General features: G+C 64.7%; 1 protein-coding gene across 1 annotated transcript in view; it reads left to right on the forward strand.

Moving 5' to 3' along the window:
- Positions 1-702: 702 nt before the first annotated feature.
- The window catches only part of LOC311197479 (coronin-7-like), a gene marked incomplete at its 5' end in the record, with an annotated part of 37,442 nt that continues 25,971 nt past the window's right edge, over positions 703-12,173 (forward strand). Inside the window, 9 exons of the mRNA XM_084271243.1 lie at positions 703-762; positions 1,302-1,355; positions 5,056-5,202; positions 5,342-5,438; positions 5,721-5,795; positions 7,366-7,436; positions 7,791-7,974; positions 8,282-8,358; positions 9,230-9,280. Of these exons, the coding sequence (XP_084127369.1) occupies positions 703-762; positions 1,302-1,355; positions 5,056-5,202; positions 5,342-5,438; positions 5,721-5,795; positions 7,366-7,436; positions 7,791-7,974; positions 8,282-8,358; positions 9,230-9,280 (816 nt within the window). The remainder of the gene's footprint in view (positions 763-1,301; positions 1,356-5,055; positions 5,203-5,341; positions 5,439-5,720; positions 5,796-7,365; positions 7,437-7,790; positions 7,975-8,281; positions 8,359-9,229; positions 9,281-12,173) is intronic.

Raw genomic sequence — 12,173 nt, forward strand, 5'->3', positions numbered from 1 at the left:
AGCACACGCCGCGCAGGCGAAGGAGAGGAGGAGGCGGCGGCGGGCGCGCCTGCGCAGTGGCCCCGCGGCGCCGCCGGGGGTCAGCCCGGGACCTGCCGCGCAGCGCCCGGCGCAGCGAGGGGAGGGGAAAGGCCCGGCACGGCCCCCGCAGAGCCCGGCGCCCCGGGGAAGGCAGCGGCTCGGGGAGCCCGGGCCCTCCGCTCCCCCCGAGGGCCGCTCTCGGGGCTCGGCGGGTGAAACGCGGGCGGAGAACCGAAATAAAGCCTCTGGCCGGCCAAACGCGTGGCTCGGGCGCCGGGGCGCGGGGGGACGTGGCGGCGAAGGGACGTGCGCGATCCCGCACCCGCCAGGGCCACGGCGCGGGCGGCGGGGAAGGAGCTGCGCTGCCATCCGGCGAGGGGGCCGGGGGCGCCGAGCCCCCGGGACTGGAAGCCACCCCTTCCCCCCCCCACCCCGGTACCCCCCGCTCTGCCCGCGGGAGCAGCTGTCCCTGTTTCCCCGGGACGTTTGGGTGGCAGCCCCCCCCCAAACGGGACGCGTCCCGGTGCTGGGGGCGGCGGGGGGGTCACGGAGGGGCGTGCCCAGGGCGGAGGGGCGGGGTTACGGACCGGGGCGGCTCCCCGGGGCGGGGCGGGGCCGGCGGCGGCCCCGGGTGCGGGCGGAGCGGCGCGGCGCGGCTGGGCTCGGTGCAGCCGAAGCACCATGAACCGCTTCAAGGCGTCCAAGTTCCGGTACACCGAGGCCCGGCTGCCCCGCAGGGAGGTGAGCGCTGCGGGACGCTCCCCGCCAGCCGGTACCGGGAGATGCGGGGGCGGCGGGGCCGGGGCTCCCGGCGGGCAGGGCAGGGCAGGGCAGGGCAGGACCGGCGGTGGGGCGGCCCGGTTATGCGCGGCTCCGGCGGGATCGTGCCCCGGTCTCCCGCACGGTTGCTGGGTCTCGGTGCGGTGGCGTCGTGCGGGCAGCCCCTCCTCGGCACCCAGCGCTACCCGCCCCGGCGTCCGGGGGGGCTCCGTGCCGGGCACCGGTGAGGCATCCCGGGCCGCTCCCGGGGCGGGGCAGCCACCCCCCGCCCTCCCCTGGCCGGCAGCTGCTCCAGCGCAGCCGGTGCCAGCGGCTTGGGGTCCCCTCCTGCCACAGGCCCTGGCTGGGCATGTCTGGCCCAGGCAGGGGGACCCGGTTCCCTGCCGTCCTAGCCCGGCTTGGCCCTCCGTGAGCACTGACAGCTGACCTTTGGGGGCCAGGGGAGCGTCACCCCGAGCATGACACCCCAGGTCCCCGCTCCTGCCGCCCCACTTCCGCAGGCAGAGAGGAAGCTGGGGCCCCGCGGGATGGTGCTGGGCTCTGTCACCCTGCCCGTGCGCTGTGGAGCTCGGCACCAAAGAGGCTGGGCAGGCCCTGGGGTCTCACCGGGCAGCACAGAGCCACACGGTGCCTGGCCCTGGCTTCTGTCCTGCCAATAGCCAGCCACAAGCATTCCAAGTGGTGTGATCCATCTCTGGGCTTGTGAAGAGATGCTGGGTCAGGGGTGGGTTATGTGGAGTGAGATGCACCAGGGACTGTTATAGGGAGGGTCCCCGAGCCAGACACCCTTTACCTGGCATCTCCATTGCACAGTGGCCCTGAACAAGGCTGCTGCTGCTCTGCTGCGGTGGAGGTGGGTGCTGGGATCCTGCCCAGGCGGCTCCCGGCCCCTGGGGTGGAGTGGAGCTGGCACAGCTGGACCAGACTCTCTGCCAAGGATGGTCCCACATTGGGAAGGAATGGCGTGGATGAGTCGCATGGCATGGGCCATGCTGGTTACCAGTCATGCTGGATTGGCACACAAGAAGCTGGTACCCTTCAGCATAGACCATTGGGCCAGAAGTGGAGGGCTCAGCCTGGACAGGTGATGCTGCTAAAAACCATCATGTCTTGCTGACATCAAAAAGGATTTCGGGGTCCCTAGCACACCAAAACATCAACATGCCTGATTCATCATCATCCCTGAAAGGTGCCTGTAAGAAGCCTGGGGAACAACTGTTCCCAAGGACATGGAGTGACAGGACGAGGGGTGATGGTTTTAAACTAGAAAAGGGAAGATTTAGGTTGGATATGAGGAAAAAGTTCTTCACTCTGAGGGTGGTGAGACACTGGCACAGGGTGCCCAGAGAGGTGGTGGAGGCCCCATCCCTGGAGACATTTGAGGTCAGGCTTGATGGGGCTCTGAGTGACCTGATCTAGTGATGATGTCCCTGCTCGCTGCAGGGGGTGGGACTAGATGGGCTTTGAAGGTCCCTTCCAACCCAACACAGCCTGTGATTCTATGAGCCCTTGGATGTCAGCACTCTGTTTCCCTGTAAGGGCTCCTCACAGGGCTCTGCAGGCCTGGCAAACACCCCAAATATCCCCCTGCGCTGTGACTGTGGGAGGGCACATGGTATCCCCTGCCATCCTGCCTGGCCTCGAGCATCCCAGTGTCACCATGGCACGCCAGCCTTGGTGCATCAGCAGAGCAGCTGCCAGGTCTGTCAAATGGTAGCTGGATGAGTGTTTGGCTGCGAACCTCAGGGTGCAGATGCGCTGCTGCCAGCAGCCGGCCCCGGGAGCGCGCACGTCTGCGGTGTGGGTGCTGGGACACCTGCCCACAGGGGTGTTACGGCATCCTGCTAGCGTGGATGTCACCATCACTGCTGCTGTGGGGAGGGAGAGCTCTGCAGGACAGCGTGCTCTCAGCCTGGCATGCAGGAAGGCTCCAGCAGCCCGCCCCAGGCTTGGCACATGGAAGGTGGCCTTTGCGAGAGACGTTTCCCGTCCCTGAGAAGCAAGGCCATGGCACCCAGCTCTGCAGGGCTGGCGGTGGGACACGGGTGTCTCTTCTCTAAGCCCACTCGGGTGTCAGAGCAGGAAGCTCTGTGCTTGTCCCTGGCCCAGCAGAGCAGCTTGTTTACCCAGGCAAGGCCGACACTTGACCTGGCCAGATCAGGAAGTGCAGCGTCAACACGGGATGGCATCTGAGCTGCTTCTCCCCTTCGGGCAGCGTCTGCAGGGCTCTCCGGGCTGCAGCACCAGGAAGGCTCACACTTTGTTCTGGGGATGCAGCCAGGGTGGTACCACACGTGTGACCGGCTGCCCTGGCACGCCGCAGGATGGCTTCCTGGGGCTCCTGCGTGCAGGGATGGGTCAGCTCAGTGGTCTCTCCGTGAAACCCCACTGCAGGTGGCCTGCGTGGTACCCCCAGATGCTGGGGGCCAGATACCACGCTCCCCATCCCCACCACAGTCCCCAACCTGCCCGCTGGGTGCAGGCAGAGGAACCTCCCTTTGGCAGGAGAAGAGTTAACAGGCCTGCTGCGACAGGGACCAGAGGAAGTGCTGCAGCAACTGCTGCTGTCAGCCCTCAAAAGGAAGCTGTGCAAGGAGGGGAAACCCAGGGCTCGATCCTTCAGGGCTCTCTGCTGCGGGGCTGTGCGGGTCTGCGGGCGTGCTGGCAGCCTCTGCTCAAGGGTTGGACTTGGCCCTGGGTGTGCCAGGGAGCTCCTGGCCCCAGTGACCCTTTGAGGTGGCTGTGACACCCGGAGCGGCCCCGCACGGCGTCTCGCTGCCCTGCGGTGCGGTGCTGGGACACGGAACAGTAACAGGAAGTGCTGCAAGGCGGGATTTTGGTTTTGGAGCTGTAGTGGAGCTCCTTGGCTGCATGTCCATGCCCTGCTGAGAAGGACCTGGGTGTCATGGGGGATGAGAAACTGCCCCTTGAGCCAGCAGTGGCTCTGGCAGCTGGGAAGGGCGGTGGGATCCTGGGCTCCATCAGCAGAGGGGTGGCAGCAGGGACAGGGAGGGGATTGTCCCTCTCTGCTCTGTCCCTGTGAGACCCCAGCTGGAGTCCTGTGTCCAGGGCTGGGGCCCCAATACAAGGAAGATGTGGGGCTGTTGGAGAGGGGTCAGAGGAGCCACGGAGATGATCAGAGGGCTGGAGCAGCTCCCCTACGGAGAGAGGCTGAGGGAGCTGGGCTGGGTCAAACTGGAGAAGAGAAGGCTGTGGGGGGACCTCACTGCAGCCTTCCAGTCCCTGAAGGGAGCAGAGGAACAGGAGGGAATCAGCTTGTTCAAAGGGTAGATAATGGCAGGACAAGGGGGATGGAGTGAAGCTGAAGGAGGGAAGGGTTAGATGAGATATTAGGGGGAAGTTTTTTACAGAAAGAGTGGTGTGGGGCTGGAACAGGCTGCCCAGAGAGGGGGTGGGTGCCCCATCCCTGGGGGTGTTCAAGGCCAGGTTGGATGTGGCCCTGGGCAACCTTGTGTAGCTCCAGGCCTGGAGGTTGGTGGCCCTGCCTGTGGCAGGGGGTTGGAGCTCTGGGATCCTTGGGGTCCCTTCCAACCTATGCAATTCTATGATTCCACGCAGGAAGTGTGGAGGAGTTGATCTGCTTTGATCAGCCATAGTCCAACCCTGTGGTGCTTCGCAGACCAAGAACCTTTGTCCTATAACAAATTCCCTGTCACCAGTTTATCGCAAGGTCCTCTGAGCCTTTCCCAGCATGGGAGAGCCCAGAGCAGGGATGCTGCCATCCCTCGTTCCTGCACAGAGCTCCCAGCCCCAGCAAGGAGTAGTGTGTCCAGTTCTGGGCTCCTCACCATCAGAAGGACATTGAGGGCCTGGAGCGAGTCCAGAGAAGAGCAACCAGGCTGGGGAAGGGGCTGGAGGGCAAATCCTCTGAGGAGCAGCTGAGAGAGCTGGGGGTGTTCAGCCTGGAGAAGAGGAGGCTGAGGGGAGACCTTCTCCCCACCTCCACTGCCCTGCCAGGTGGGTGCAGAGAGGTGGGCGATGGTCTCTTCAGCCAGGGGACAGGAGCTGGGACAAGGGGCAACGGGCTCAAGCTGCCCCAGGGCAGGGTCAGAGCAGATGGGAGGGAAAAGTTCTTCCCTGGCAGAGTTGTCAGGGCCTGGCCCAGGCTGCCCAGGGAGGGGCTGAGTCCCCTTCCCTGGGTGTGTTTAACAGAGGGGAGATGAGGTGCTCAGGGATCTGGTTTAGCTTAGGATGGGATTGGTTGGACTTGATGATCTTAAAGGTCTTTTCCAGCCCTGTGACTCTGAGGAGCTGCACTTTCACGGAGGGAGCACTAGCAGGCACATTGCCCCGTCTGTCACGGAGCAGGGAGCGCTGGAGCGGTGCCTCCGGTACAGCTCCGGTGCCATTGGCAGCCTCCAGGCAGCACCCGGTCCGTTGGTGTGGGAGCTTCAGTGGGGCTGAGGGTCTCCAGCCGTGCCCTGTCCGTACCTCTCCTCTCCAGCCATTCTCCCACCGCAGGGTGGGGACCCTCCGAGGCAGAGATACCTCTTGATGTGAGTTTTCCCTCTCTGTCCAGGCCTGGATCGGGGGTATCCGAGCGGGCTCCGTCACATCCTGTGGGAACCAGGTGAAGGCCAGCTGCCGCTGGATCGCGTTCAATGCCGAGGCAGCAGGTGAGGCACAGGGAAAAGGCTGCCATGGGAGGCTGGAGGCGGGGGTGGGATGGATTTGACCCTGCGGTCCCTGCAGGGATCATCGCTGAGTCGGCCCCAGGAGGCATGAGGGTGAGTTGGAGGAGGATTTCCCAGAGATCCCCCAAAGGTGCTGACAGTCCTGCACCTCTCTGCTTACGTTGCAAAGCTGGGCAGTGGTCCTGGGTTTGGGGGGACAGACCCTGGGAGCATCATGGGGGTGATGGGCAGGCTGGTGACCCGCTCCTGTGTCCTCTCCTGCAGGTGTGCTGGGCATCGTGCCGCTGGAGTGCGAGGGCGGAGGCAAGAGGACCGTGTCTCAGCTCTGCTGCCACTCAGGTAAGCTGCCAGCCCTGTCCCGCTTATCCCGTGTCTCCACCACACTCTGCACCAGGGCACTGAGTCCTTGGTGCCACCTCCCACCTCTGTGGGGGCATTTGGCCCAGCGTGGGCTATGTGGAGGGGCTCAGGTGCCAAGTCCCAGCCCAGGGTACTGTGCTGGGCTGTCTCCCAGGCAGGGGGCTGGGGAGGGGCTGCCAGAATCCCCAGGGACCACTGCCCATGAGCAGGGTGACCCTGACAAGTGTCGCCGGTGCACAAGGCACAAGCCAGCTGTCCCACACTGACCACACAAGGCTCTGCCAGGCTGTGCTTGGGCTGAGGAGCCAGATTCGTCCGTGTCCCTTCATCTCTTGAGCCGCAGCGAGGTCTGAACGCTCAAGCTCTTGCTCAAGCTCTTCCCCCAGCACACCCCTCCCACATTACTCATCGCACGCCCTGAAGTTCCAAGTACACCCAGTGCCCGGCTGGCAGAGGAGCTGGGGATGGCATCGCCACAGGGGTACCCAGCTCCAGCGATGGGTGGCACAGGCTGGACCAGTGGCCCTGAGCAGCTCTGATGTGGGCAGCCTGAGTGCTGCAGGGACCGAGGCAGCTGGCAGCACTGCTGCCGGCAGAGGAGCACACGGGGTGCTGGGGAGCCCGGGGTACCCCTCTCCTGCTGCCGGAGCAGCGGTGCCAGCCGGGGTGGCACCCATCACCCATTTCCCAACAGAACTGCACCGGAGCAGCAAGACAGGAGCCAGTGGTGCCAGCACCCCTTTCCTGCGTGCGGTGGCTGCGGTGCAGCGCTGGCGTACGGCGCCAGCGAGCTCGGCTGGAGGGTGCACGAGGAGCCAGCGATACATTAACGTCTCCTTAATGAGCTTTAGCACCATCCCTGCAAAGCCAGCCGTGCCACAGCAACGCTTCCGAAGCAGGGAAGGGATTTTTCCCTCTCCTCCCAGGGCAAACGCGGCCAGCGGAGCTGCTGGCTGCTGTGTGCCTCCCGGGCCTGTCTCCCCGCAGCCTCCTGGAAGCGGAACAGTACGCAGTGACCTACTTTCCCCAGCGTGCCAACCACGTCAAGGGGCTGCTGCTGGCAGTGCCAGCCTTCCTCCCACTGCAGCCATGAGGAGCGGCCCTGCCGCCGGCATGCCAGGCCGGGGCGTTACAAAGGCGGCCTTGTTGCCGGCACGGCCCCAGTCGGCTGCGGACTCACTCGCCGGCATCGGGGCCGGCACGGGTGCCCTTGTGCTGTTGATGCTTCTCCATGTGCTGCCCAGGGGTGTCCATGCCAAAATCAGAGCCAGCCCTGGGTGGTGGCAGTGGGTCAGACGGGGACATGTCATTGCCTGTCCCTTCAAGAAGGGGTGCGAGGTGCAGGCGGGCAGCATGGAGGGGCTGAGGCTCCTGCAGCAAAGCTGAGCTGCTCCGACATGCCTTGTCAAGGCTGGGTCTGACCCTGCTGCCTACGCCTGCCTGCAGATGGGTGTGCAAGAGAAGGATCTGAGGCTGGGGAAGAGCGGAGGGGGTGGGCATGCTGTCCACAGGGTGATGAGGGGGTGAACCTCTGCCCTTCTCCTTCCAGATGCGGTGACAGACTTTGACTTCTCGCCCTTCGACCAGCTCCTGCTGGCTACAGGCTCTGCTGATGAGATGGTGAGTGATGCCAGGGGTCCCAAAAGGGCACCCTGTGTCACCCAGTGTCTCTGGGATTCACTGGAGGAGATGGGGATGGAGCAAGGGGAGGAGAGGAGCCTGGGGCAGAGGGTGCCGGCCTTGGGGAACGGTGTGGGATGTCCCGAGATTGTGGGGCACAGGGCAGACAGATCAACCCTCTCCCAGCTGGCATGGCCACAGCTCTGATCCCACGGAGCCACAATGAGGGGGTCACCCAGTGTCCCCAGGGACCAAAGCCAGGGAAAACAGGGAGTCTGGGATGAGGGCCGCCAGCACCCAGGTGCATCTGGCTCTCCTGCTCGGGGACTGACCTGCCTCTCCCTGGGGCTGCAGGTGAAGGTGTGGCGCCTGCCTGAGAGCGGCCAGGACATGCCCAGCAGCGCGGGGCTCACCCTGGGCTCCGGTGGGGGCCCGGTGGACGTGCTGCTGTTCCACCCCACGGCAGACGGCGTCCTGGCCAGCGGCACAGGGAAGCGAGTCACCGTCTGGGATGCGGGGCAGCAGCAGCCGCTGACAGGTAGGAGCGGGTGGCTTTTTGGGCAGGGGGAGCACCGCAGCCCCTCATGCACATGTTGGAGACTCCCAGGCTGCCCAGGGTGTCTGTGGCGGCTTTCCTGGGGATTCTGGGGTGACACATCCCTCTCCCTGCATGTTGCAGGGCAGATGTGGGTGCTGTGGGTGCAGTGGGCTGCTGCCGACTGGCCTTGGGAAGCGCTGCAGTGCTCCCGGGCGGGAGAGCGATGGTTCCTCCTGCCCACACTCCTGCCTCGTCTGCGGGAGGCTGTGTGCCTGACCCTGTCCCTGAGCCTGCTTTCCTCCCCCAGCCCTGGACTCCCACGGGGACCAGCTGCAGAGCCTGGCCTGGAAAGGAGACGGGCGCCTCCTCGGCACCTCCTGCAAGGTGAGCAGCTCGCGTGGGCGAGCCCCCTGTTTCACGGCGCGGCGGGGCTGGCTGCTGGCTGCTCCTCGGGCCTTGGCCGGGCACACGGTGACGCTGTTTTGGGGAGAAAAAGAGGAGAAAGGAGGTCGGCGAGCGGTGCCGGAGCCGAGGGGGACGGGAGCACTAGGTGGCGCCTGCCGTGCGCTGCCGGACGCGCGGGAGTGCGCGGCCATGCGCGGAGCCAGAGCGCGGCCGCAGCGTGCGGGCTCAGCGCGCAGGCTGAGCGCTGAGGAGACCCCGAGCTGTGCCGTGGGGGTGCATCAGCCCCCCAGCTGTGCTGTGGGGGTGCATCTGCCCCCCAGCTGTGCCGTAGGGCGCGGGTCAGCCCCCAGGCCGGGCCGTGTGGCCCCCCCAAGCTCCGCAGCATCACTGAGCTCTGCCGTGCGGGTCTGGGTGGCGCGGCACACACCTCCTGTATGGCACCCTGGCAACGCAGCTGGCACTGGGACACCCCCCTGCTGCCTCTGCACCCTGACAGCCCTTTCTGAGGGGTACCCCATGCCCCATTTGGCTCGCTCCCCCAGCCGCAGGATGCTGGGCAGCACTAGGAGGGTGGCATCCGGGAGGTCAGACTCCAGCCCTGGCTCTGCTTTGGAGGCTCCCCCTCTTCTCTGGACGCAGTTTTGAGGGTGTTGAGGTCCTGGTGAGGCTGGGGGGGCTGGGGGTGCACCCCTAGCTCTGGGAGGGCACAATGTGAGCCATCCGGGGGGGCAGGCGAGTGCTGGGCAGGAAGGAGGGGGGCTGCTCCCTCCAGCCTGCTGCCCAGCACAGCCTGACATCCTGCTGGCCATGGGGTCCTTAACCCGCCTCTGTTTTCTTTTTATCTCAACAGGACAAGAAACTGCGGCTCTTTGACCCCCGAGCTGGCCCAGCTGCCTTCCAGGTACTGTCCCTCCCGGGTAACGTGGTACAGGCAGCTCTGCCCGACCAGGGTACCCACCACGTGCCCTGGGGTGGCCTTGGTGCCCCAAACTGCCCCAGCCCCGGCACAAGCTGAGGGCAGGGGGAGTGGGCAACCTCCTCTTCAGCCCTGGTGGGGTTTGACACTGGGTAACCCAGCCTTGTCGCCTGCTGGGGAGCTCCCCTCGTGCTGCTGGGGCTGTGTCAGCCTGAGGGCAGCCATCCCACTCCCCGTGGGCGCCGTGTCGGGCTGCGGGCTCCCGGGCTCCATGCTGCTGTACGGGAGCTGGGCGAAAGGCACTTGGGGATGAGGACCTGCCAAGGGTGAGGGCTGGGTGGTTGGATCCGCACAGCTCAGCAAATAACAGTGATTAGGAAATAAGTAGAGGACTTAAGCCCTGACGTGGAGTTTAAACAGCCTTTTATTAGAGGTTTCCTGCGGCTCGGGGGCTCTGGCTGCTGGCGGCCGCCGTCCCTCACTGCGGAAGGGGCTGGAAGCCTCTGGGAGGGAGGGATGCTGCAGAGAGCAGGGCGAGATGGCTGCAGCCAGCTCTGCAGCTCCCTGTGCCTCTCCTGCCACTGACATGCCCGTGCCAGGGGATATGGGAGCCAGTGGCCTCTGGTGCCCAGCACAGCCATAACCCCAGGCACCAAGGAGGGAGATGGCACTCTGGCTCCGTGCTGCACCGGGACTCTCGCCCCGCCGGTTGTCCCTGGGCGCTTTCTGCGGGTGCCCTGACCCTTCAGGCAGCCTTAGAGATACACCCCACAGGGCACCAATATAAACCCAGAGGTTACCCAGGCCAGTGAGCCCCATGCACCTGCCCTACAAAGAGAGGCTGAGGGAACTGGGCTTGTTCAGCCTGGAGAAGAGAAGGCTGCGGGGGGACCTCATTGCAGCCTGCCAGTCCCTGAAAGGAGCTTATAGGCAGGAGGGGATTCAACTTTTTAAAAGAGCAGATAATGGCAGGACAAGGGGGAATGGACTAAAGCTAAAGGAGGGAAGGTGTAGATTAGATATTAGGGGGAAGTTTTTTACAGAAAGAGTGGTGAGGGGCTGGAACAGGCTGCCCAGAGAGGTAGTGGATTCCCCGTCCCTGGAGGTGTTCAAGGCCAGGTTGGATGGGGCCCTGGGCAGCCTTGTGTAGCTCCAGGCCTGGAGGTTGGTGTCCCTGCCTGTGGCAGGGGGTTGGAGCTCTATGATCCTTGGGGTCCCTTCCAACCCAGACCATTCTATGATTCTATGATTCTATGCACAGTGCTCCCAGCCCTCCTGATGCTCCCTGGCTCTGGGAGGCCAGAAAGCACCCGTCTCTGCTCCCAAATTCACCCCGCGCCCATCCACCATCCCCAAGCACTGCTCCCCTCCCCGCCTGCCCCCCACTTCTCCCCCCCCTGCCAGACCTGTCGGCTTGTGTAACGGCGTTTCGGCGAAGCTGTGAGCGCGATGGGCTCGAGCCAAGTCTCCTGGGGAGGGTGGACTCTGTCTCGCTGAGCTATTAAAAATAACGTGTGAGTGATGGTGGCTGTTCAAAGCAGGCAGCTCACTTCCCTCCGCTGCCGTCTGATCCAGCCTGGGGCCGGTGCTCCACGTTTGCCAAGAGAAATACGCACCTTCGCCGCCGCGGCCGAGCGCTGCTGCGCCGCAGCCCCAAGCCCGGCTGGCCGAGGATTGATGAAGATGTTTAGTCTTGGAGAAGCACTGTGCTGAAGGGGAAAACTTTAAAATGCCATAAATCCTCTGGAAGTTTGCACAGGGCTTGCGTGGCCAAGAGGAATAACACTCCTGTGTGCTGGGGGGGGGTTTGATTCCTTTTTCTCCTGCTCGCTGGAAGGGCTGGGTTACTTGGAAAGGCTCCTTCCTCCCCGGGCCAGCACCGTTACGAAACCGGGTGATGCCGGGGCCGCCGTGCGGTGCCAGCACCTCTCGAGCTCCTGCCTTTGAAGCTGCTTGGGTTGTTTGGATAGGGTTTGGGGTGGGAGGGGGGCGTTTGCAGCGATGAGTGAGGTGAGCAGGGCGATGGGTTTTCCAGCTGGGCTGGGTTTCCTCTGCAGCCGTGCTGGCTTGGGCTCGGCACCACCGACGATCCACCCCAGCCCCTCTGTGGTGTCGAAGCCGGGCTCAGCAGAGGGCTGCTCCTCGGGCTGATTTGCCTTACTTGCCATCCTGCCTCATCAAAGCACTCCTTGTTTTTAGAGCAGGGAGAAAGGATGAGGATGAGCTAAGAGAAGAGTGGCTGGAGGAGGGGTCGCCGCTGCAGTGCTGTGATGCCTGACGATGCTCTTGGGCATCCCAGATGCAGCACACTCAGGGCTAGGGACCAGGGATGGGTGGTGAGGAGGGTACAGGCTGCAGGGCCGGGCTGACCGGCTGCCCCCACCCCGGGGCTGTGCCTGCAAGGGGGGCCTGACCCCCCCACCCTGTTCCTGGCTACATCCGTCACAGCTATTTTGAGCATGTCCTGGCAGCAGGCGGTGTGTGACGCAGCAGGAGTGGCGTGGCCGGGGTCTGGCTGACCCCAGAGGCTGCCCAGTACATACCCGAGGCCATTGCATCCCTTGGGACAGCAGTGGCCTCATCCTGCTGGATGTCCCCAGCCCCTCATCCCTGCATCTGGGCTGAGGCAGGGGATGCAAGTACAGCAGCCCCTCTGCCTGCAAGCACTGGGGATGGGCTCGCTCTGTTGCTGCCCAAGGTGCCTTTTGGGACCCCTGAACTCACCCTGGAGAGGGCAAAGCCCCCCCCTTTGCCACAGCAGGTCCAGCTGTGCCTCCCCACCTTGCAGCCACGCTGCCCTGCCTGGGTCTGGGCCAAATGCCGCCGTCCTTCCGGAGCCGTCCCCTGTGGCCCATCCTCTGCCTTGTCCCTCCCAAGG

Source organism: Gallinula chloropus, assembly GCF_964237585.1.
Source record: "Gallinula chloropus genome assembly, chromosome: 15".
Taxonomy (NCBI): Eukaryota; Metazoa; Chordata; class Aves; order Gruiformes; family Rallidae; genus Gallinula; species Gallinula chloropus.